Below are 24,755 nucleotides of genomic sequence, written 5' to 3'. Positions count from 1 at the left end.
CAGGTCTTCTTTAGCATAAACAAAAGATATGTGTTAAAAATCTTGATGTACAAGCAGTGGTAGTAACTAATTCCAAATGCACAAAAAAGTTTGTAATTATTTACTAATATATCTATCTATATCTATCTATCTATATATATATATATATATATATATATATATATATATATACAGTATATATATATATATATATATATATATATATAATAAGCATAAAAAGATACAAAGACAATAATTACATGCTAATATATAACTTCCTTGTCTGAAAGATATAGAGATACTCTAAAGGGCAATTTTATCAAATGTGTCCATATTGATGTGATCCTGATGTAAGAAATTGTGATGTGAGCCAGGGACAACTGATGACAGAAAGCTGGTGGTATCTGTGGGATAAGCAGTGAGCTGTTACTGGCTTTGCATAACCTTCGGGGCAAGTGAAGAGAATAAAGTGGCATTTTGGGATGGGTGGGGGATGTCAAGGTTATTTTAGGGCTAGTTTTTTTATTCTTGAAATGAAAGGTACAGCAGACCTTTTGGAGGTTGTATGACTAGATTATTTAACACATTTTTACAGTTTTTTTCTTTTTTTTAACAAATGTCTCCATCAGGGATGTAGCTACTGTGGAAGCAGGGTTTTGCGGCTGCTATGGGGCCCGCAACACCTCTGGGAAACCATCACACCACTCCTCCTCACCTGCCTGCATACAGCTCACCACAGAGGGCATTACAGAGTGAAAGAAGTGGCCACAGCGCTGGCTGCACAATGCAGCACTGGCCATACGAGAACTTGCTTAACACAGCTGTGCCCTCCCACTTCTGGTGACTTTCACTATGTCAGCAGGGGTACATGGCGGCAGGGCTACACAGGGTGCTGCTTTGCGTAACATCAAGACTGCATGCGCTGATGATCCCTCCTACAAATTGCTTTTTAGTCACAGCTAGACTTCTGTTTGTGACTTATGCTGGCCATACACCTACACGATGAGTGCCGATGCAACTCAACGTGCCATTTTACCTTCAATTCCCCAGCAGCTCCCTGGTGGTCCCGGCCAAACGATTGACACACCATGTACATACGATCTCAAGATACGATGCATCATGTGTCCGTCGTGTGAGCAGCTTCATTTGTTAAAAGAAAAAGAAAAAAAAAAGACTGATGCACGCACGGGGAGATCCGTGATGCATGCATCTGTCTGTAAAAAAATAAGAACAGAAGCAGGGATGGTTCAGTGAGAACCATCCGCCGTGCATCTGTGAAAAAAAAATAAGTCAGAACCAGCCCTGGTTGCCAAAATATGGGGAACAAATGACGTAGGGGTCCCCTGTATTCTGCGCAACCAGCACTGGGCTCTGATATGCTCCTGGTTCTGGAAATTCAAGGGAAAAAATGAGTAGGGTTCCAATGTATTTTCCAGAACCAGCACCGGACTTTTTCTAGCGGTTGCTAATGCAACAGCCAGGGGAGCCCTTTGTCCGGGCCCCCCAGCCGAAGCATTATTATTATTATTATTATCCTTTATTTATATGGCGCCACAAGTGTTCCGCAGTACCTTACATAGTACATAAAACTAATAAGTGAACAAGAAACAAGTAACTTACAGTCCATTACAGTGCAGGACAAGGATACAATTTATATACATTGCTGCAATAGCGATTAAAGCACTCACAATAAGCAGCAGGGACTTGGCAGTCACTTGTTAAAAGAAAATGTAAAGAGAAGCACATGAGGAAAGAGGTCCCTGCTCGTGAGAGCTTACATTCTAAAGGGGAGGGGCAGACCTCCAGCATTAACCATGACCGCTAGTCAGCCCAGGCCGGGGATATGTGGGGAGCTGGGGACCCCCCCAATGAAGGGTCCCCCCCTCCAGGGTACCCCAGGCCCAGGCTGATAGCCCGGAGCTATCCCCGCCACCCCTGGTGGCGGGTTGATAGTGTATAGGTGTTGTGTAAAAATAGATGTGTAAACATTGTCTTTACAAGTAGAACTGCAAGCCTCCCCTGTGTGCTGGTACTTGCCACAAGTACCAGCATGCGGGGCATTAAGGGCCCGCTGGTACCTGTGGTTCACCTGTAAAGAAATGTTTAAATAAACACAGGACACACACACCGTACACAGTATAAGTTTATTAAATATATATGCACTCACACATGTACACACACATGCACACATACTCACCTGTGTAGATTATCTAAACAGTACCTGTGAAAAAAAAACATAATCACCGTCTCCTATGTGAGGTTCTGTCCTCTTGGGTCCAAAATAGGCATCCCACGGACTTGGCAAAATGGTACTTCCCGAATGAGAGCTTAGCGGCTGGATTTCACCATGGAAACCCTGCCGCTAAGCGTTCATTGGCTGAGAGAGGCAAGCCCTCCGCCTCTCAACCAATGAAAGGTTCCCACCATTGTAGTCAATGGTAGCAGCCGTTCATTGGCTGAGAGAGGCGGGAGCTGACCTCTCTCAGCCAATGAATGCTCAGACATGGCCCTTCAAAGGAAGAAGCCAAGTGATTCAGTCTGAAGGAAACGACCATCCTGGTTGTTAACTGTTGTGTGGATCAGGATTTTATTTTATTTTCTCCACACGATCCATTGTACTGCGCGTCGAAAATTGGGTAATCAGTCTGAAATCGCATAGGTGTATGGCCAGCATAAGAAACAGTTTGCTGCAGGGATAATCAGTGCTACAGACTTCCTCTCAGACTTATCAGTAGCAACTCCCCAAGCCCTCTTCTCAAACGTGGCTTCTGTCTGCCCTGGAGACCATCTGTACCACAGCTCGTCTTTCAAATGTATCCCAGAACCAACTCTTCCTTCATCTGCTTTCATAAATCATCAGTAATAGAAAGACACAAGACTTTCCCAGGAGTGCATCTGCCTCCTGGCTCCCCAAGTGTGCCTCTGACTCCCTACTCATGGGTTCCTATGCTCCCTGCCTCCCCATGTGTGCCTCTGACCCCCCCTCTGCACGAGTGCCTCTACATCCTACATCTCCATGTGTGCCTATGATCTCCTCTCCACATATGTGGCTCTGACCTCTCCCAAGAATGCCTCTGACCCCTCACCCCATGTGTTTTCTGACCTCACCCCATATGTTCCTTTGACCCACTCTCCCCATCCCTAATCCTCCCCCAGCCAACATCCATTATCTTGCCATTTCCCCCTCCACAAGGCTGGTGGCTGCTGATCAGAAGTAGCATGGAGAAATGGAGACAAGACTTTATTCAATGTCACATAATTAACCTAAAGATGGCAGGTGAGAACAATTTTCCTTTAATAAATGATTAAAGGGATTATGTAATAGATTCCAAGTTTAAGTAATTGGTGTATTTTTGGCGACTTCGCTGCTAAATTGAAAGTGGAAATTATTTATAAGGCAAAACTAGTCTTTTAACTAATTGGTGCATTAAATTTAGTGGCAAACTCAAAGAAAACACGTTTGTCCCATAAACTAGGAACCTATTCTATAACCCCCTCACTACAAACAGTTACCGACATCGATGACAGTGCTATCACTAACGATCAACCCTGTTGGTTATGACTGATATTATATAAGGAAGCCTCACATGAATCAATGTCTAAAAATCTTTGTGTAATATTTACAGATTTATAAAAATTATATTTTTAAATATAGGCTACTTAGTCTATTTTTTTAACGTATGTTTCTCGTTTTTGCACATGTGTGTGTGCTTCTGACACTCAATTTCATATGTAGAGAGATTACATGAGCAGGAGGGAAACTGAATGTAGAGTGGTTAGTTTATAGAGAAGACAGCATAAAAAAGGTAAGTTCATACTTGCCTACTCTGGATGCTAGGGTCGCAGTGCAGGAGGACTTGGTGGAGATTAGTGGGTGGTTCGGGAGTATGGCAGCACGATCACGTCATTGTGGCCCCACCACTGCTACACAATGCCGCGAATACCAGCACTGCAAAGCAGGGAAGGGACACTATGACGCAATTTAGCACAAATCTCGTCATCAAACCACCCGGACTGCCTATTTCACATGTGAGACTTGCCTAATTTTCTGGGCATCTGGGAGAGTAGGCATGTATGGGTTTGTTTATCCAGTAGTCAATGTTATAAAGATCTTCAGTGGAGCACTGTGGAGCTATGTGTTTCTCTCTAAAAGCATTGAGCCCCCCCCCCCTCAAACTGCTAGCTACAAGCACATAGTACATGCAATATAGGAGTAAAATACGAGCTGAGCTTTGCTTCAACTGACAAAGTACCACAGTACTGCTCAGTGCAACACGTGCAGTGCTTAAAATGCAGAACAACATTCTGAAACAGATTGATGACCAACTTTTCAATGTCAGCCTTGCTGAAGCAGTAGGGAATAGGTAAATCAACAAGGAAGAACCCCTGATGAATTGTTTTATGTTGGATGGAAGGTCATGATTGATCATGATTGCACCCAATATTATATCATATTTCAAAGAAAAAGAACCTATTTGGTGATTGTACTTGCTAAAGAGTGATATATATAGGCTGGAGCTTCACCTTCCAACCATCAGATATAAGTGGTAAAAAGTAATTTGCTCACGGGTGAATTATTAGCATGCAAAATGCATACTGCCATAGATATTTACCTACTAAGCTTGTTATGGGGTATTCAAGTGGAACTTTTTCAAAAAAATGTCTAGTTGACAAACTTACATGGTCCGGCTGAAGAGACACTCCCATATATGTCAAATTTACAAACAGGAATATAAATATTTAGCGCAATAAGTTTAAATTTGCATTAATTGAATTTACGTATTTTTGTAATTACATTTGTGAACTGTGAGGATATCACTCAGTGCTGAATAGTATAGGGCCTTATTAAGAGTTGTATGCTTATGCAGCTGCGAATTTGTATGCAGTGGCTGTGCAAAAATGTGCAAATGTCGCAGCTGCCGGGAATTGTATTGAGGCGTCTCTGCAAATCCAAGTGATTTTGTAGAAAGATGCAGCTCAGTCGAAGATCAGTCGAGAATCGGCCTTCTGAGTAACCCTATAGTTGTGCAGAATGACTGAGAGAACTGAGACACCGGACCCATTTGATTGCGTATGGATCGCAGTCGCAGGCATAGATACATACCGAAAACGACTGCAACACGCCTGCATTTCAGTCGCCACCTCCCTTTTGCCCCCCACAAATGGTCCCTGCCTGTCAATCACTTTGAGAATAAATCTTCACTGCGAGCGACATTGGTAATGAAACTTTATGCATGCGCATTGCGGCTAAGATGGATGCGCAGAGCATCAATAATCGCTCAACTATGTAAACATCAGCATTGCGTCCATCTCTAAATCAGGTCCATAGTAGCTTAATTTGCCCAATGCCAAAACGTGCACATTTTTACTTAAGATGGGTACACACCTGACAGATATATCTGTAGATGATGGTCATTCATACACACTGAATGGCCACATCTGCTTGTGCCTTCAGGTCCCGGTGGCCGTGGGGTGTGACCCGGCGGCCGGTGGGCGGGTCGGGGGTGGGCCCTCCCACCTTCAAGGTGGGTCCTTACCCCCTCCTCGCGGCTGCCACTGTGTGTGTATGGGCGGTCTGCCGATCGCCCGTACACACCTGTGGATGGACAGATATGTCTGCAGGCATATCTGTCCGTCGGCTGTGCAGCACAGCCCAATGCAATATGTCGGTGAACGATGACGTTCACCGACATATCGCGGGCACACCCTGGCCGACGTGCAGCAGATATATTGGCGATCAATTGATCGGCCAATGTATCTGTCAGTGTTTATCCAGCATTACTCCTCATTTAAATTGCCCTGTAAAGCTCTAAGTAATTAGAGACATTTTGAAGTTGAACAGATATCTCTGGTATATGGTATTAAATACCTGCACTGTGTTAAAAATCAGTATAAAAAGATACGAGCGCTATGATATCTCAGGCCCATAGGCAGAAGTAGTTGATATTACCACTTCCATGGCATTGTTAAATAAAAGACGTTTGCATTGCAAAATAAGCTTCCAAACAGGAAAACCTTTTAGTCTACTTTGTTTCATTCCATTAAAAAAAATATAGATGTGACTATACTGTTGTGATTTAATTACATTTTGTTTCATCAGGCGCGTATGTTACTAAACTGACAGAACCCTATCAACACATTAATCCAGAGCTGTACCTATGGCAGTGTGATTGGTGCCACTGCTAGGACCACAAGGCCACTTCCAGGACCCAGGTCTTCCCTGTCAGTGCAGAGACACTAGAGGAACAGAAGGTGAAAGGGTCCCTAAGGTAAATATAGTACCAAGTATTCTAGGAAGGGTGGAAGTGTAAGGTCCTGCACTTATCACCAATAGAAATTGGATGCATCTCTATGAAAGTCAACATTTTGCCTCATAAATCCCTGAGCAATATCACTAAAGTAGTTGCAGTAGGTCAAAGTCAGGTTTGTGCAGGGCCATCTTAACGTATAAGCACAGTAGGCAGCTGCCCAAGGCCCCACCATTCTAGGTGCCTTTGAAGAGGGGCTGAAAGTGTGTGTACAACCCTTCTCCTGTACTGTGCAGGGCAGCACCAGAGAGATTCCCTTGTAGTATGCAGGAACGTTGGTTCTTGCCCGACACTTGCAGGTCACTTTGTACTGAGGTACCACTGAGAGATACCCACGTCCCCTCATTATCACTGCTCCAGACCAGTTGACGTAGAGCCAAGCCCCCATGTAACTGTGGGAAAACAGGGAATACTATACCGATATAGTACTGGAGAATGTATAGCTTGCCTAATTCCTATCACACTTTCCATAAAGTAACATGTGCAGTTCACAATCAGAGCAGCCAGGTAGCATCTTCCTCTGTCCGTTACCCATCTGGCAGTCCTATGCACAAAGTGAGCAGCCCCACACTAAATGGAGTATGCGGCCGCTCGCTCTGTGCATATGGCAGCGAGCTGAGAGGCAGGCAGAGAAAGATACTCTCCAATTGTTTTGATTGTGAATTACACACAATCAGAGCAGGCAGGTAGCATTCTCAACCTGCCTCCCAGCCTACAGTCAGACAGTGAATGGCTGACAGCATGCTGATTGGTGGATTGCTGGATCTATCCGACAATCAGAGTGCAGCATTCTCTATCTGCCTCCCTGGCTGCAGCTAGACTGTGAATGGCTGTCAGCATGCTGATTGGTCCTCCAATCAGAGTGCAGCATTCTCTAATTGCCTCCCATCCTGCAGCCAGACAGTATATGGGTATCAGCATGCTGATTGTTGGATGGCTGGAGCTATCCACAAATCAGAGTGCTGACAGCCATCACTGTATAGGAGCATGTTGAGAGATGGCACGGGACCGCTGGAGGAGTAAATTTTGATTTTTTTTTTTTTTATTTCTTCCAGTGAATGGATAGGTACAGTACATTGCTTTGCCCAGGGCCTACAATGGTGTTAGACGGCCCCGGGTCTGTGATTTCACTGTGCAGCACAAAATAAGTTATTGCTGTGCTCTTTCTATTGTCAGTGGGTCTACTGGGTATTCTTTTCAGAAAGGATGTTTTGCAATTAATAGCTTAACTTTGTCCCTTATTTATAATGCGATAATGCAATCAAGTCATAAACCTCTCATTTTAATAGGATGGCATAGGAACCATGGGTGAGAAATAACAGAGAACAATTGCTAAAAAAGCAAGTAGCAAATAAAAAGATTATGGGCCTCATTTATCAATGAGTTTTGTCAATCACAACGAGTGTAAAACTCGTTGCGTATGATAAATGGTGCTCCAGCCAATCATCTCCCAAATGTAATTTTTCAAACAGAAGAGAGTTGGGAGCTGATTGGCTGGAGCACCATTATCATACACAACGAGTTTTATCACCTGTTGCAAATGATAAAACGCATTAATAAATGAGGCCCTTTTAAATTTTCTGTAACAAATAACTTGCAAAAAATCCAGGACAGTTCAATAACAAAAATGTTTACTCACACTTCCACAAATTGTGACAGAAATTGATAGGTAATAACTTACTCTCGTTCAAGTAGAAGCCGTCTGGGCAGTTTGCGATACAGCTGTTGGTCTCTTCATTTAAGTAGTACCCAGGTTTACAAGTCGCGCATTGGTCGTTGCGACTTCCTACACATGTTTCACAGGTTGAGTAACATTTTTTACATCTCTTCTTGTCTGCAAAGTAGTACCCCGGGGGACATTCCGATACACAAATCCTGCGAGCAAACAGAACCTGGTCACAGGGCACCATTGTAGAACACAATTATTAAATGGGATTTATTTTAAACTTGAAAATTTAGTGTCACTGAATTCTATTGAGCTCCAGAACTGAACCTGAGAATTAGTAGCCACAAATGTAAAGATATTTAATAAACACATTAAAGCTTTTAACTAAATTACAAACTTTTAGATAAACTAAAACTAAATGAAATGTAAAATTTCATAAATGTATATTACAGGGATTCTGTTTCTCTCTTCATATATGTGCAAGAAAGTAACTGTTATTTGTAGCAGGCACCAATTGTACATAAATTATTTTCTTGTTTATAAAAATGTTAATACATGTATTTCTTTGTAAGTCCATTTATTAAATCATATGGAAAAAAAAAACTTTAAAAATGGGTTTGTGTGCCTTTAAACTACAAATGCCATGATCGCTAGGCTGTTGCAGGGTGCTCAGGGTCCTTACATGCCTCGTTCTGCCAGTTTGTACCATAGGCCGGAGAGCAAGCACCCGTCTTGATGTGCGCTGGGTAGACCACATACACCGGTACGAAGCCAAGACATTTTGTTGAGTGCGTTGACTGTGCTTCACAAATGAAGCTCACAGTGTGTAAGTAATAAGTGCACTTAACATTTTATATTTTGAAAGGCAACATCCTCTGAAGGCCACACATAAAGCATGAATTACAGATGTGTCCAGATACATCTAGCCTCCTTGTGCGTAAAACAGCCCTTTTAGTCGTGCCATGCTATGGCGCGACTTGGTAACGTGCAACTTTTCCCCTAAAAAATGCATCTTGTTCGCAAAACCGCTAACACTGTAACAGAGCAATTTGCAGGCAGATATAGCCGCAGTAGCACACAGAATATAGGTATGCCGCATATGTCATTTTAATCAGCATAAACTGCTTGTGTGTCCTATTCATATAGTTTTGAGAATAATATGCATTTTCAGGAAAAAAGCTGCACAAAAAGACACTCGGTGCTACATGTGTAGCGTGACTTACAACGCACGGAGAATAGATGTATTTGAACAGATCTGTAGCTGTTGAAAGTAATGTGCACCTTAATAAGACTTCAGTGCATTGATATAGAAATCGGTAAACATTCTGAAGGTTGTATTGCTCATTTTTCATCAGAAATTGAAACTCCAATTAGAAAGGTTCCTTTGGTAAATAATACTTTGTTACATAGTAAGGGAGAGGTGAAACTCTTTACCGTGTGTTGTTTTTTGCTTTATAATAAAAATGTAGACAGTCATTGCAGTGATGGGGTCCAGGTCCGTCACAGCCTATATCACTGCATTCTGCATTACAAGGACCTATAGGGGCAATGGAAAATGGACACTGTATAATGTATTGTATTATTCAAAACATTAGCATCTTCTAGGCTTCATAGGTATGATCTACAATAATTTTTACACAAAGAAAACATTAGCGACAGCATATAGGTCCATTGCAAATATACAGTTTCATTAATGGTCTGTTTAGCACCAGACTAATAAGGACATGTATTTTTACAGGCATTATGGGTTATTAAACAACTCTTTAGCTATTTGCTATCCTTACTTGCTCAGAATTAAACTTCTTTTACATTGTATTTCTTACACCACTTTAATCTAAAGCTGACATTGCTTTTATAAATAACTGGTTATAATGCTGATCTCACCTGAATAGTCATCAATATTATATTCTTCTGATGGCTCCTCCACAGGGCTGGAACGTACCCTTTCCACTTTAGGTACATCATTCCTGGGGGAGTAGGGCTGGATAGATGTGCCATACAATACTAAGGACCACTCCTTTAATTTTCCTTAGATAAACACAAGCAAAGCACAGAAAATCAGATAGCTGACAGAATGTATATTTCAGTAGCTTTCTCATTTCATTTGTTACTGACAAAAAAGGTACAGTACAGTATGGTTCTTTTTTTGTTTACTAAAGTGTTTTGTTGATAAAAAAAAAGTTACTATATAACACTTTGGAATTGATTAGTCTGAGGGCAAAATTTACTGGTGTCATTTAGAAACCACCATCAATTGCAAAACCCCCTCCCAAAAAAACAATGAACTGTCCCCATGCAGGGCAGGTACCGCAGAGCGACAGGTTACTGCTGGAAGCTCGTGATCAAGCCCCAGCGAAACACGCCTAGTGTTTCCATGGGTGTAGCCTAGTGCGCACAGGGTACCCCCAGCACCACTACCCTGCTCCACTGGGAACTTGAGATAAAGGTACACTGTCTCTACTAATCGGGACTCTCATCAATGATTACCCACTGGGACTGTCCTGCGCTGCATTGTACAACAGGACACAACCGTAGCCCTGATAGCAAATGCTGTACTGATCTGATTTCTAATGTGCTTGTGGTGCTGCAACTCTCATCCCCAGTCCAATGCCGGTTGGTAAACTGGGGACAGTAGATTGCAGCCCACTTAATTGCACAGGCTCTCAATTTCTCAGCCCTTTTCTTTACCTGTGGGGATCTTTGGTATATTAAGCCTGCAATGTGTAAATTCTATTGGTTATGTTCAAATGCTGTTGGTTATGTTATTTAATCCTACATAAGAGGCTGATATTTTATTCCACTGTAAAATTGTTCTGGCATGGTCATTAGGATGGCTCAGATGGTGTTATTATTATCAGTTAATCTTTCAGTGCTGCAAATTAAGGGGGGTATCCAATTAGACCTGAACATTGTTTGGGCGCTAATGGATAGCCGTGATAGGTGAAAAATAGGGATTATTCGCTGATTATCCCCGTTTTTCGTCAATGTTTTTTTTACTCTATCCTATTATTTCAGTCAAAATAATAGGATAGTTCTCCCGAAAACACACAGGACCTGCGATAAGCTTGCAGACCTACGTGTTTTTGCCATTTAGGTGGTGAAAAAACAGCAATAATTGTTGATTATTTACGTGACACATCAGGTCCCGAAAATATCCATGATAAGCGCCAGCGTCGGGCTGCACTTCAGGGCTACTTGGATAGCCCCGCCGCGATCAATTAGCAGTGTTACTTTAGCGCTGCTAATTGGACACCACCCTAATATTGTAACTGTTGTTACACACTAAACTATTACACAATTGTGACTGTGTACCAATTTATGTGATATAGTACATAAGGTTTTTCGATCTGGGATTATTAATAACCACCTATTAGTCAATCAAAATCATATAGCTAAAGGTACATTGTATACTACATTTTATGTCCTCATATAATGTGACTTACAGTTCCCTTACCTTTTATGTGCATTTAGCACGAGATATCAAAAGTTAGCGTCGTCTATTTTAGCCTACACAATTTTTATTTTTATTCACCTGCATTCTTCTTATCATATTTTTGCCTTACACCCATCACCTCAAACTAGGAGGTGGTCACTTTTTTCATCCACCCTATTCTCTCACATATATTCTATAAATTGTCTTCACATTTACAATATATATATATATATATATATATATATACTTTTAACTTTTATTCTATTTTATGTAAACCTCAGGAGTGTGTCGCTATCCCAGTGCACTGCTTTTTCTTTCTCTTTTAAATATTCCAAAGTGTACTTTATCGTCAGTTTTGTAGAGTTTCAGCCTTAGTAAATCAGGGGTTAGCAAAACCGTTGCCAAACCGATGCTTAGTAAAGTATACTGTCCGGTATTCTTTATACTGCTTATAACATATTAACCTAATGACTTCGGGCTTGATGGCTGGTCGAATATATATAACTATGATTCAGAAAGCATACACGTTGGCACGAGCAGTGCATAACCCATTATCACTTAGTAAAGAATGCAATGCAAAGTTCTGTTTACAATAATGTCTAATTTGCTCAGTGTATGCTGACATATTCCAGATAGTCTGTCCAAAAAACCAAGGTAGATACTTTGGGCCAAATGAAATAGGGTGAGAGTTTAGAAAATGTGAGAGTTTCACAGTAAACTGTCACATTGGTTGAGTTTCATCTTCAAAATGGGAAATAATCTGGATGAGAGTTTAAATCAGAAGAGTTTTTTGAGTCTAAAAACATGCGCGTTTGTATGTTCTCTGACTCTATTACATTGGGCGATTTTAAAAAGTGTGAGAGTTTATGGCTAAACTCTCATACTTTCTAAACTCTTACCCTGTTACATTTGGCCCTAATGTTTTGTCAACAGCAATCTATGGAATAGCAGAGTTTTGTCTGTGTACACATCTCACTTTTTAAGAGAGAATCCTTATCCTTTTTTTTACCACTTTTAAAACAATTATAATCTCTAGAAATGGGCAAAACAAATCGTGAATGCCTTGTCCAAACCCTAACCTGATGGTTTTGATCAATTCTGGGTATTTTTTTAATGCATTTACTTTCTAAATAAACTTTTACCAATAGTGTTAATCCCTACTGAAAAAAATGGGCCATTGAATTGAATCAAGCACCACAGTTTTGTTTTTTTTGTGATTGGCAGGAACATGTACTCATAGCTATTGTGCTGTTCAATTAGTTTTTGATTTTTTTTTCCTCTCCACTCATAAGACTATGGCAGCTTTATTATATTTAATACAATGGTAAACAAGAGTTATGGGAGTCTTGCCATTCAATTAAGCTTTACTAATTTGTGTGTGTGTTAATTTTTCTTTTACTATTTTAGCAAAATAGACTTCATCTAATGGATTGCCGAGTTTCCACTACCAGTATCCATATCTTCTTAATTACCTCAGCACCCAGAGGGGCAGGAATGAAGTTGCTTGTTTGTCTCTTTTGAGCTCAGAGATGATGGCCTAAGGAACCCACTGTTTCTTTGCGACAGCCACCCAGCACCAACAGTGTGATGACCGTCCTGCAGCTGTTTTTTTTACTGTGAGATGGGGATTCTACATTCATGGTCTCCCAGTTATTTTTAAAACTAGCCTCGGCTGACAACTACTGGTGCTTGTTGATGATTAAGGGGAAGGGGAATGCTGCATGAGGTTATGATTATTCATTTACTATTTATTAGTGTAGTGCTTCCTACTTATTTAAATGGCCCATTAATGTGAAGAACAACAGCTCCATTGAATTGAATGGGTAAAGTTTCGAACATGCATAAAAGGTTTCTTGTTTTTTTTCTCACTTGAAGCAATAAGTTTCAGAAATTTGATGATTTAAAAATCACCACTTGAATTACCAAAATTTGGTAAGGGAAATCACAATCTCGAAAATCATCATCATATGGAAAAAAAAGCATTTATTTAATTTTCCCAAACCTAATTTTTATCTTGTTTGTAGGTATTAAGAATACAGTTAAACAACATCAGCAACTATGTTATAATAAGGAAGAATGTCCCTTAAGGTGTTATAAGTTGGCAAATGCAAAACCCAAATTGATCAGTGGCAAATTTCCTACAGTGTTTGGAGAAGAATTGTTTTCCTTAAAATTAACATGTCAAAGTGAATAATTTGCAAGAAAATAAATACTAGCACAAGAATGAGTCTACAAGATGACTCTACTAGATTAATAAGGATCAACAAAGCCTTTAATCTAATCTACATAAAAAAAGACTTTGCCTAAAGAAAATAGCATTTCAGGCGACATTTTCTGTCTGGAGTCAATGAGTAGTTGTAATGTCATTAAAAGTATTCTTGTGAGATAATAAATGATGCCTGAAAATGACTCTGAAATTAATTTAGCATACAATCCATACAAATTTGTAACTGCAGAGTTAGTGTCAACTTTTCCTGGTTAGCTTTTACATTTTTTTGTGTGTAAGTATTCAAAACAAATTTAAGGATATATGTTTGCCATAAATGTCATTCTTTAGGATGACATAAATGTTCTTAAGTATACTTTTCATCTCTAGTATCTTCTAGCTACATTTTATGGATACACACATTAACTGTCTCTCGAGTCTCTCAGGCTCATAAGGAGCATATAATCATATTCACTATATATTATTATTATTATTATTATTATTATTATTATTATTATTATTATTATTATTATCCTTTATTTATATGGTGCCACAAGTGTTCTGCAGTGCCTTACATAGTACATAATAAAATAAGTGAACAAGATACCAGTGATTTACATCACACTATAATGCAGGACAAGAACATGGTTCATACACATTGCTGCCTTAGCGATTATAACACTCAAAATAAGCAACAGGGAGTCAGTAATAAAGTGTTAGATGCCCTTGTGGGGAGTAAGGCACAGAAAAAAGTATGTGTAAAGAGAAGCACATGCGAGAAGAGGGCCCTACTCGTGACAGCTTACATTCTAAAGGGGAGAGGTGGTTAAAAAGGCGTGAAACAGATGGGGTAGACAGGGAGACTTAGAAATTGTTAGGTGTATCTGACCTTTTCGTTGGGGGTGGGGCTGCAGGGCAGTCCAAAATTCTAATAGGGGAGCCACACCAACTGCCCTTCCAAACATCGCTGTTCGGGACTCACTGGCAGTTGGTGTGGCTCCCCTGCTTGAATTTTGGACTACGCTGCAGCCCAACCTCTGGAGCCGCCACTGCCTAGCACTGTTTTTGTTAGTATGTGTAAGTAACTATGGGTATCTGCATATGTTGTATTTTCCAGTTAATTTCTTGATTCTCCTCAATCTCCACTGATATATACACTTTAATAAACAATAAATATACTGCAAAAAATATATTTAATATTTTAAAATCTTTCTATTTCTGTTAAGTGATGTATCTGATCATACATATAGATCAGGGACGTGCAGTCAGGGTAGGCAGAGCCTCCCCAGTCATACCTGAGACTTGATATAAAAATAATTACAATAATACAAAGAAAATATTTAAAACTTATAAACATCTTCTTTGCTTATTGTAATAATTTTTACAGTTAATAATCAACCAGCTTTGTGGAGGTCCCTGGGACTGCAGGGAGATGAGAGATGAGGCAGCAACAGCTCAGCCTCGCTTCTGTATAGTCAGACACTGCTTGCAGAGTTGAGGCATGGCCACACCGTGGGCAGTAAGCTGAACAGAAAGAGAGCTAATAGAGTCATGCCTCTGAGTATGGGGAGGGGGAGGGTGTGCCTTGAGCAGTGATGGACATGTGGATGTGTCATGTGACCAGGAAGTGCACTGCAGTGTTTAAAGATCAGAGCTCAGTCAGCAGCAGCAAGAGAAGACACAGTGATGCAGGTAGGAGAATCAATGGACACTGAAGCTTAGTGTAGTGAGGGTAGAGTTACAGTTAGTAGGGAGTGAGACAGGCTCCCAGCACTCAGACCCATCTCCATGTTGCCTTCCCAGCCATTAACCTCACCACACGTCACTGATATAGATGTGTCCTCACACATCTTTGCTGCAGTCACACCAAAAAGGCCCTCTCAGCGTGCCTGGTCCCGTCAGACTCTAGCACCGGGCATCCTTTTTGCGTCTTTGATTGCCGAAAATGTTTCTAAGTTTCAATGTGATGTGACTACGATGCACCAGGAGACTATGCTGATTAATTTGATATGCAACACTTGTAAAACTGTGAACGACTGAGTCTCTGAATATGTATACAAAGTGCCACAATGTAGCAGCCGCAACTTTTCTCTTTCCAAGTTCCGTTGTGCTTCATATACAGACCCAGGTACACACAGATATACATATATCTATCAGCACAGTCTCCTTCTCTTTCACACCCTTTTCACATTATTTTAGTTGCACCTAAAGTTACTAAAGGGCAATTGGTGTAGAATTCGTAAAATTCTACTCCAACCCCTAAGTATCACTTATTTTTAGTAAGCAGATCGCATTTCCCATAATTGTAATGGGAAATGTGATCTGACCAAAGTTGCTAAAAATAAATTGTAAAAAAATATCGGGGAAAGCCCTGGATGTGGCGTTATCCAGAGTCTCCCCCGGTTACCGGACTCCTGCCCTGTTCTAACAGGGAGAGCAGAGCCGGGAGTCGGCCCCAGTGATCACCTGTGTGGTCTAAACAGACCACATGCTGATTCACTGCAAAAAAAATTAAAAAAAAAAATTAACTTACCCGAGTCCAGGGACCGGTGGTCGGGGCTCCGGTGATGTCTCCCTTCTGGTCAGATGGTCTCCCATGCTGCACTGTGGCCCAGTCATCAGATGATCGGGTCCCAGTGCAGTATGGGATATCACCTGACCAGAGGACATGGAAGACATCACCGGAGCCCGGATCATGCAGGTAAGTGTAATTAAGGAAGAGGGGGGTCGTGGGGGGGTGTCCACGATCATGGGGGCGGGGCTTAGCGCCAGGGGTTAGCGGCGGCGGCCAGTCGGCGCAAACACGGGGCACTAGTCACGGTATTTTTTTGCGAAAATACCGTGACTAGTGTGCAGATGGGATTCGCAGGGACAGAGCTTTCTCGCAAACTCTGTCCCTGCAAGGGATTTGTAGTAAATCCCTGTGATATTGCCTGAATTCAATTCGGTAATATCACACTACAATCTGCATTACAAATGCCGATTGTAGTAAATAGAGCCCTATAATGGGCTAAATTGCATAAAAATACATCCTTAAACAGTAAAATTGTATCCATTGTAGCAGAAACAATTAAATAAATGACAGAATTTTTTTTTATCCATATTTTAAAATATTTATTATAAAGAAATGTTACTTTCATCTAGATATCCACTATCTCATTAATGATGATCTTATATCAGGAGTAGTGAATATAGTAAGAAAAATACAGCATGTGCATTCCCCAAATACCATCACCTGAAGCTATTATTGTATCTATGGGAAAGAAATGTAATGACTTATGTTTAAGAAAAAATACCTCAATAATTATTGCATGTTTCTAAAACATATTTACCCTGTTAGTATATGCACATAGGAAAATAATGTTACCTGGAGTCTTGAAGTTCCTTAGTTGGGATGGTGTATCATAAATTTCCAGTATCCAGTCTCCGGAGGCTTTTTCTCCCCAACAATGTGTAGTCATAAACTCCCAATTTTTAAATCCTTCCATGGAATGGTCAAACAATCTGGGGATTGATCAAAACATACAGTATAGAACTACTGTTAAGTATCTAGGATTTTTTATGAATTAGACAGTGTGCAAACGAATACAACTTTGCAAGAGATCTGAGAAAACTTAAAGATGGAGTTTATGACCCCTATCTCCCTCCATACCTATGCTTTGTCCCCCCCTAGATGACCCATGGCCTGTGAATACTGTCTCCCCTAATCCCGCACCATTTGCTTTACTTTTTGGTGATTTTCTTGATCCTTGGTTTGAAGCTACCTAAACGACCCGATCTCGTGGTCCACCCCCCTCCCAGTCCTTTACCTGTACACATCCACAATTTTTAGTGCCATTTCTGTTTACTTTGTTATTATTGTTCATTATAAACTTTTTCATTAGAAAAATTTGAGGAAAAAAAATGCCCATCTGTTGATGTATACTCTTATTTTTAATTTCTTGGCAATTGTTTGTTTCGAGATCTCACCTTGTCGCGCAGTGGCATTCTTCTTGTATTTTATGTGTGCCTCTTTTCCCTATACCACACTGCTATTGTTCTTTTTCTGTCATTTTGGCTGACCACTCAAAATAAAGAATTTTATATATATATATATATATATATATATATATATATATATAAAAAAAAGGTGGAGTTTATTATTATTTCTGTTGTTGATGAATATGGTGTGACAGTGCTCCACTGTGTCAAAGAGTGGGGAACAGAGCATGGATTAAATAATGCGATGTTTCCTCATACACTTTTGCTCTAATTGCGCCAAATAGCCGAGCTTGGCACACCACGGACCATGCAACTTAGCTGAGCAACTTTAAAAAAAATATATATATATATATACAGTCAGGTACATAAATCTTGGGACATTGACAGAATTTTCATATTTTGGCCTCTATTCACCACCACAATGGCTTTGGAATGAAACAAACAAGATGTGCTTTAACTGCAGACTTTCAGATTTAATTTGAGGGTAATTACATCCAAATCAGGTGAACGGTGTAGGAATTACAACGGTTTCTATATGTGCCTCACACTTTTTAAGGGGCCAAAAGTAATGCGACAAACTAAACAATCCTAAATCTAACTTTCACTTTTTAATACTTTGTTGCAAATCCTTTGCAGGCAATTACAGCCTGAAGTCTGGAATGCATAGACATCACCAGACGCTGGGTTTCATCCCTGGTGATGCTCTGCCAGGCCTCTACTGCAAATGTCTTCAGTTCCTGCTTGTTCTTGGGGCATTTTCCCTTCAGTTTTGTCTTCATCAAGTGAAATGCATGCTCAATCAGATTCAGGTAAGGGGACTGACTTGGCCATTGCATAACATTCCACTTTTTAGCCTTAAAAAACTCTTTGGTTGCTTTTGCAGTATGCTTCGGGTCATTGTCCATCTGCACTGTGAAGCGCCGTCCAATGAGTTCTGAAGCATTTGACTGAATATGATCATTTAATATTGCCCAAAACATTTCAGAATTCATTCTGCTGCTTTTGTCAGCAGTCATATCATCAATAAATACAAGGGAACCAGTTCCATTGGCAGCCATACATGCCCACGCCATGACACTACCACAACCATGCTTCACTGATGAGGTGGTATGTTTTGGATCATGAGCAGTTCCTTTCCTTCTCCATACTCTTCTCTTCCCTTCACTCTGGTACAAGTTGATCTTTATCTCATATGTCCATAGGATGTTGTTCCAGAACTGTAATGGCTTTTTTAGATGTTGTTTGGCAAACTCTAATCTGGTCTTCCTGTTTTTGTGGCTCACCAATGGTTTACATCTTGTGGTGAACCCTCTATATTCACTTTTGTGAAGTCTTCTCTTGATTTTGACTTTGACACATATACACCTACCTCCTGGAGAGTGTTCTTGATTTGGCCAACTGTTGTGAAGGGGTTTTTCTTCACCAGGGAAATAATTCTTCTGTCATCCACCACAGTTGTTTTCCGTGGTCTTCCGGGTCTTTTGGTGTTGCTGAGCTCTCCGATGCGTTCTTTCTTTTTAAGAATGTTCCAAAAAGTTGATTGGCCACACCTAATGTTTTTTCTATCTCTCTGATGGGTTTGTTTTGATTTTTCAGCCTAATGATGGCTGATAGTGACAGCTCTTTGGATCTCATATTGAGAGTCAACAGCAACTGATTCCAAATGCAAATGTCACACCTAGAATCAACTCCAGACCTTTTACCTGCTTAATTGATAATGAAATAACGAGGGAATAGCCCACACCTGTCCATGAAATAGCTTTTGAGGTGAGGTAGTCCCAAGGTAATTCATGCACATGCTAACTGGGCTGGGACTGAGTGACATTATGACAGGGGAACCCACACAGCTGGTTTCTGTACTAATATTACAATCCTGCCTGTCATAGCCTAGTGCTGGTAGTTTTTTCTTGCTTGTTAAGCCGAATATGCTGCTATCAGACTATGCTACTGTATGCCCGCTGGTGCTGGGAACATTTTGGAGCATGCAGATTTTTTTTTTTTTGCTTAGAGCTTTTTTTTTCTCCAGCACCAGCCGTTCACCAGATACAATAGATAAAGCTCATGAGAGGTATACAATGATCAGCCATAACATTAAAACCACTGACAGGTGTAGTGGATAACCTTGATTATCTTGTCACAATGGCATCTGTCAAGAACACCTAAATCTAAGTAGAAAAAATAATAGAGAGAAAACCCCACTAACTTTTGTATGAAAACAAAACTAAACTACTATATGCTCAACACATAGGGTCACCAACTGTCCTGGTTTGCCCTGGATTGTCCCCGTTTTGACACTCTAAAGCTGGGTACACAGACGATCTGTCTACACACTCGACAGCAGGTGCAATGGACGATTTGGTGAACGACCACACAATATGTCGTTCCCTCGCTGCATCCACATGCATGGCATCGTCAGTCACATTTTCAGATTGACCAGAATGTACGGGTGACCTGAAGATGTGACGGACAACTCCACGGGAGCACACATAGGGCTTGATTCATTACCGATCGCAACTGCTATTATGCACGCAGCTGGCCGATTGTTGCATTTTGCGCATGCGCGAGCCGGCCACTGTGATCGGGATTGCGATCGCAGTGGCTCAGCAGACCCGGTCAGAGAAACGCAGGCGTGCCAGTGCGTTTCAATGCCGCTGCATGGGCGGCATAAATTATCCACTACGATGCCCTACGGAACCTGAGCACTCATAGTGTGCGATGAAGTTAGCAATTAATGAGTAAGGCCAGAGCTTGTGCAAGTGTGCGTAAGGCTGCGATGGTACTCAATAGTACCGATGGTTTCACAGTCCTGATAACATTATGGATGTGTGTAGGGTAAAGTGGGCGTCCTTATGTTGTGCTGCGATGGCATAGCGATCGTAATGGATTAGCATACTATTGCAATCAGGGCCGTAACTAGGGTAGTGCGACCAATACCATGGCAAAGGGCACCGCAGGGCAGGGGGTGCTGTTTGGGCCTGTCAATTTTCTGTTTATTAACATTCTCACTTGTAGCTTCCTCTTATTTTATCCCCAGCATCTCCTGGCTGCCCCTATCTCTTCCCTGACCCTTCCCCATGAGGCCATGGCCCTTTTTCGGGTGTGTTATTTCCCTATTTAAAAAATAGAGGGGGCGCCAATGCTCTTTCTGGCACAGGGCACCAAAAAGTCTACTTACGGCTCTGATTGCAGTTGAACTGCGTGTGTCATCGCTATTGCAATCGCAGTTGCGATCCATAATGAATCAGACCCATAGTGCATACAAATGTGACGATTTGAACGATTTATCGTTCCGATCCATCCGAATCGGGCAAATTGTTTAAAATACTATGGGCCCGATTCAGACCCACTCGCGAGCGGCTGTCCGCTCGCAAGTGGGTTGATGTTATGGACTGAGCATGCGCACGACGGAGGGAGCTCCGTCGTGCACATGCGCCAGACGCGACGAGCGAAGGAAAGTCCTTTGCTCGTTGTGTCCGATGTCTCGACCATCGCGACCATCACAATGCACGCTCGTATAGCCTGTGGGTGGTGACCCACAGCTATACGAGCGTCCAGGAGGACGCTCCATGAAAATGGAGCCCGGCCCTCATTCAGAGCGTGCGCTCTGCTCAGAGCGTACGGCTCTGAATGAGGGCCTATATCTTCTAATGTGTACCCAGTTTTATTTCAGCTTCCCGGGCAAACTCTACCCATTCATATATGGCGGCTTATACAGTAAATTAAAAACAGAGGCTGTTTTTGTTAGCAAATGGCTATGCCATAATAGTCTCAAGAAAAGTGAGAAATCTCACAATTTGGCAACACTTTGCAATAAAGAGTAATTCACAATTTAATAGATCATCCATTGTTGCATCACGCTCTCGTTTGAAATTAAGAGCATTGTTATTGTGGACCCACAGCTCTTAAGAGGCAGTCTTTAGGGTCTAGTCCATTATTCATTTATTTTCTTACTATGTCTTTTACACAAATTGAAGTAACATTCCAATTCAATGTTCAGGTAACACAGAAGATTCCACTGAAATCTCCTGCTTACCTGCCAGCACCGAAACAGAATGCAGTCCCCATAAGTTTGTAATTAAACAAGCTCTGAAAACACATACATTGGAAATTGTGGATGGCGCAGTTAGCCCTGACACTGTAAACCCGTCTTTTCAGTCGTCAAATAAAAGCGGCCCAATGGTTAGGGTAGTGCGCGAACTACTCTGTGCGACCGCAGCTGCTCGCTCGCCCAGCAAAGACAGCCCAGTAAAATGAGTGACAGGAAAGGCCATTTGTGGGTGGTAACAGGGGCAGGACACTAATAACGGGGGTGTGGAGGTGCGAACGCAGGCATGCCTGGGTGTTTCAACGCCGTTTTAAGGCATGCATAATTAACAGGCAGCATCATAGTACATAGTACATGTCACATTCCTGTTTTTACACGGAAGTCCTTGCAGTGCTTGCGGCAGGGTAAGGCAAACACAAGTGCTGCGATCGCAACCGTTGGTGCTCGATGTACCAATGTTTTAATACACTTCCTGGAGATGACGTGCGCTAGTGGGCGTCTCTACATACGCTAGTGGGTGTCTGCATACACAGAGCAATCGCTCGCACAGCCAAAGTGGGTGTGCTTATGCCTTGGCGAGGGATCGTTTCCCATGCCGTCACTTTGACAGATTTGCATAAGATGGATGCGAGCGATCGCATCTAGCGAGCGGCTCTGAATGAGGTCCTATGACACCAAACATTCCCACAGAGGATACAAGCAATCATTCCATTAACTGAAAATAAATTACACCAGGGATAACTCTATAATGATACTGACTTTTGTACGTTGAGAAAATGTTCACAATAGCCAACATCATGGATGCGATATGTCCTATATGTACCATTCATTGTCACCAAATTATAGCTTATATTGCAATGTGTATGTATTTAAAATATGTACAGCATGGGTCTTCAGCCAGACTCTCATTGGCTGCTGCACCCACTGCAGGAGCCAGGCTGGAGCTCACTCATGAGCTCCGACTTCTGGCTCGCACAGTGGATGATGGGAGAGACGTCATGACGTCTCTCCCATAGTGCAGAGTGGTACTGGGGGCATTGTATAATGTAGACCACTACTGGGGCCACTGGATAGGGGGGGACCACTATTGGGGGCACTGTATAAGGAGCACTGCAGAGGGTGAAGTTCTGGGAAATAATTGTTTGAGGATGGGCGCAACTATCTGACATAATTAATGGAGGAGGAGGGACAGTTATGGGGCATAATTATAATTGTGGGAGGAGGGGGCCATTCTGGGACCTAATTAAAATTGTAGAAGGGGGCAGTTACGGGACAGAATTTTGTGAGGAGAGGGCAGAGTCTAAATACCGCAGTATAGCTTAGTGGCCCTCGGACTTCATAGAAATTTTTAATGTGGCCCACACTGTCTTGAAGGTTGAAGAACCCTGATGTACACCAACAGTTGGTAGACTGGGTATATATTAGGAACTTAAAGAAAAAGATAGAATAATGGAGGAAGTTGGCCTTGGAACAATATTTTCTGCACTGTTGTTTGGCAGTATGGGAGTACTTTTGCAGATGGTGGGTCCGTTTGGAGTGCACTGGTTGGGGTTTGGATCATTGGATATAATATTAATTAATGGAGCTACCTTGTCTAGTGCTGCAGTGAGTAAAGTGTTGTAAAAAGAGACTAATACATTGGGGCAGGACAGAGTAGTACTAAAAGAGAGAAGTTGTATAAGTCAGTCTGAGAAGATGTCCAGGTTGAGGGCATTTAGATGATTTGAGAAGCTGAAGATGGAATAGAGATGGAAAAACACAAAGCCCATCATGATATGTGGGAGATGACATCCACTAAGATAGACCAAGGCAGAAAATAAGTTAGAGGACTTTAGAGGTGGCAATATCAGAAGAGTTGTCGTTGGGGATGTTGAGATCCACAAGAAAGAGAAAGAGTGGGTCAGTGGACTGGAAGTGACTAGACCAGGATGCAAAAGTGTGGAGTGTGGGTGAGGGTGTTACTGCTATAAGAGAGAGCTGCAGAGGAAGCAGTCTCAGTTGGGGGAGGTCAAGTTTCAACAATAACAAGTAAACTGTGATTATTACAGAAGCATAGGTCATAGGATGGATGTGAAAATATTGCAGATAGTATAGTGCTTCAGAGTGTACAGGAAAAAGATGAGGGATAGAAGTGGAGAGATGTCAATGAGGGTGGAAGGGTTAGAGGTAAATGGGACATTTTAAGTATAGAAAAGACGAAACTGCATGAGACCCAAGGTTGGAGGATTTGTTGCCAGCATCCAGGAGAAGGTTGTGGGTGAAAAAGAGGACTAAGTAGGGTGAAATTATGTCTGTTCCAGCTTGTGTATGCTGGAGAGAGAGGATGTAGTGATGAAGGTAATTATATGTTGAAGAGACTGGAGAAGGAGGTAAATAGGAGGAGTGCATTAAGGAAAACATGGAGAGGTGGAGAAAGAGGAAACGTGATATGAGAGAGAAGTGAGTAAAAGATTTACCTGAATCAGGCAGTCCAGGGGGCAAACCAGGAGTACCTGAAGAAGTAATTGGCTTTACATAAATTCACTTTGAAGTGTAAGAGTTTTATGTACACTAGAAATAACAGAAACAGTGCATCTGTGAAGTAAGGAGTACATCAAGAAAGCACTGGCTTGAATGCTCTTTTGACTTAGAATCTAGAGTACCAAAGTTTGTATGGCTCCCATACATTGTTACTTTACCATCACTGATTAAGGCATATACGGAAAGCGGTAAGCTTGACCACTTGGTATAATATGGAAGTACTTGAAAAGCGTTCTCCACCGTTTTAAGTGAGAGGTTCATCACTCAGGATCTCATTATTATGACTAGATTTATTTCATATTCTAAACAAGGTTCTGTATACAGGCTGAAATGGTGTCTTTTTTCTTTTATACTCCACGATTCATTAATGTATATTATTGACCCCTATGAGGGATACTTGTATATTGCTGAAATACATGTTTTCCCTATACCATGTCATTATATTTTAAAAATGCTGTGCTATTATTCAATAAAATTAATTTTAAAAAATAAAGCACTGTCTCTTATTGAGCTTGATTCAGAGGTGCTAGCATTTCATGCACGGTTGCGATTCCTCACAGATTCGCAAGTGCAAAAATATGCAAATGTCAGCTTGAGCAGTCCTCAAGTGGATTGAG

At 41.4% G+C, this 24,755-nt stretch overlaps 1 protein-coding gene across 2 annotated transcripts in view; it reads right to left on the bottom strand.

The window, feature by feature from the left end:
• Positions 1-24,755, bottom strand: part of PCSK5 (proprotein convertase subtilisin/kexin type 5) — a 622,474-nt gene that overhangs the window by 235,914 nt on the left and 361,805 nt on the right. For both annotated transcript variants that reach the window (XM_088464067.1, XM_088464068.1), the window contains exons 13-16: positions 16,960-17,096; positions 9,838-9,981; positions 9,388-9,490; positions 7,969-8,162 (exon numbers count right to left, since the gene is read on the bottom strand). In XM_088464067.1, the coding sequence (XP_088320193.1) occupies positions 7,969-8,162; positions 9,388-9,490; positions 9,838-9,981; positions 16,960-17,096 (578 nt within the window). The remainder of the gene's footprint in view (positions 1-7,968; positions 8,163-9,387; positions 9,491-9,837; positions 9,982-16,959; positions 17,097-24,755) is intronic.

The sequence above is a fragment of the Taudactylus pleione genome, unplaced genomic scaffold (assembly GCF_031769625.1).
Source record: "Taudactylus pleione unplaced genomic scaffold, aTauple2 ptg001573l, whole genome shotgun sequence".
In the NCBI taxonomy this organism is placed as follows: domain Eukaryota; kingdom Metazoa; phylum Chordata; class Amphibia; order Anura; family Myobatrachidae; genus Taudactylus; species Taudactylus pleione.
This window is presented reverse-complemented; position numbering and strand designations above follow the sequence as displayed.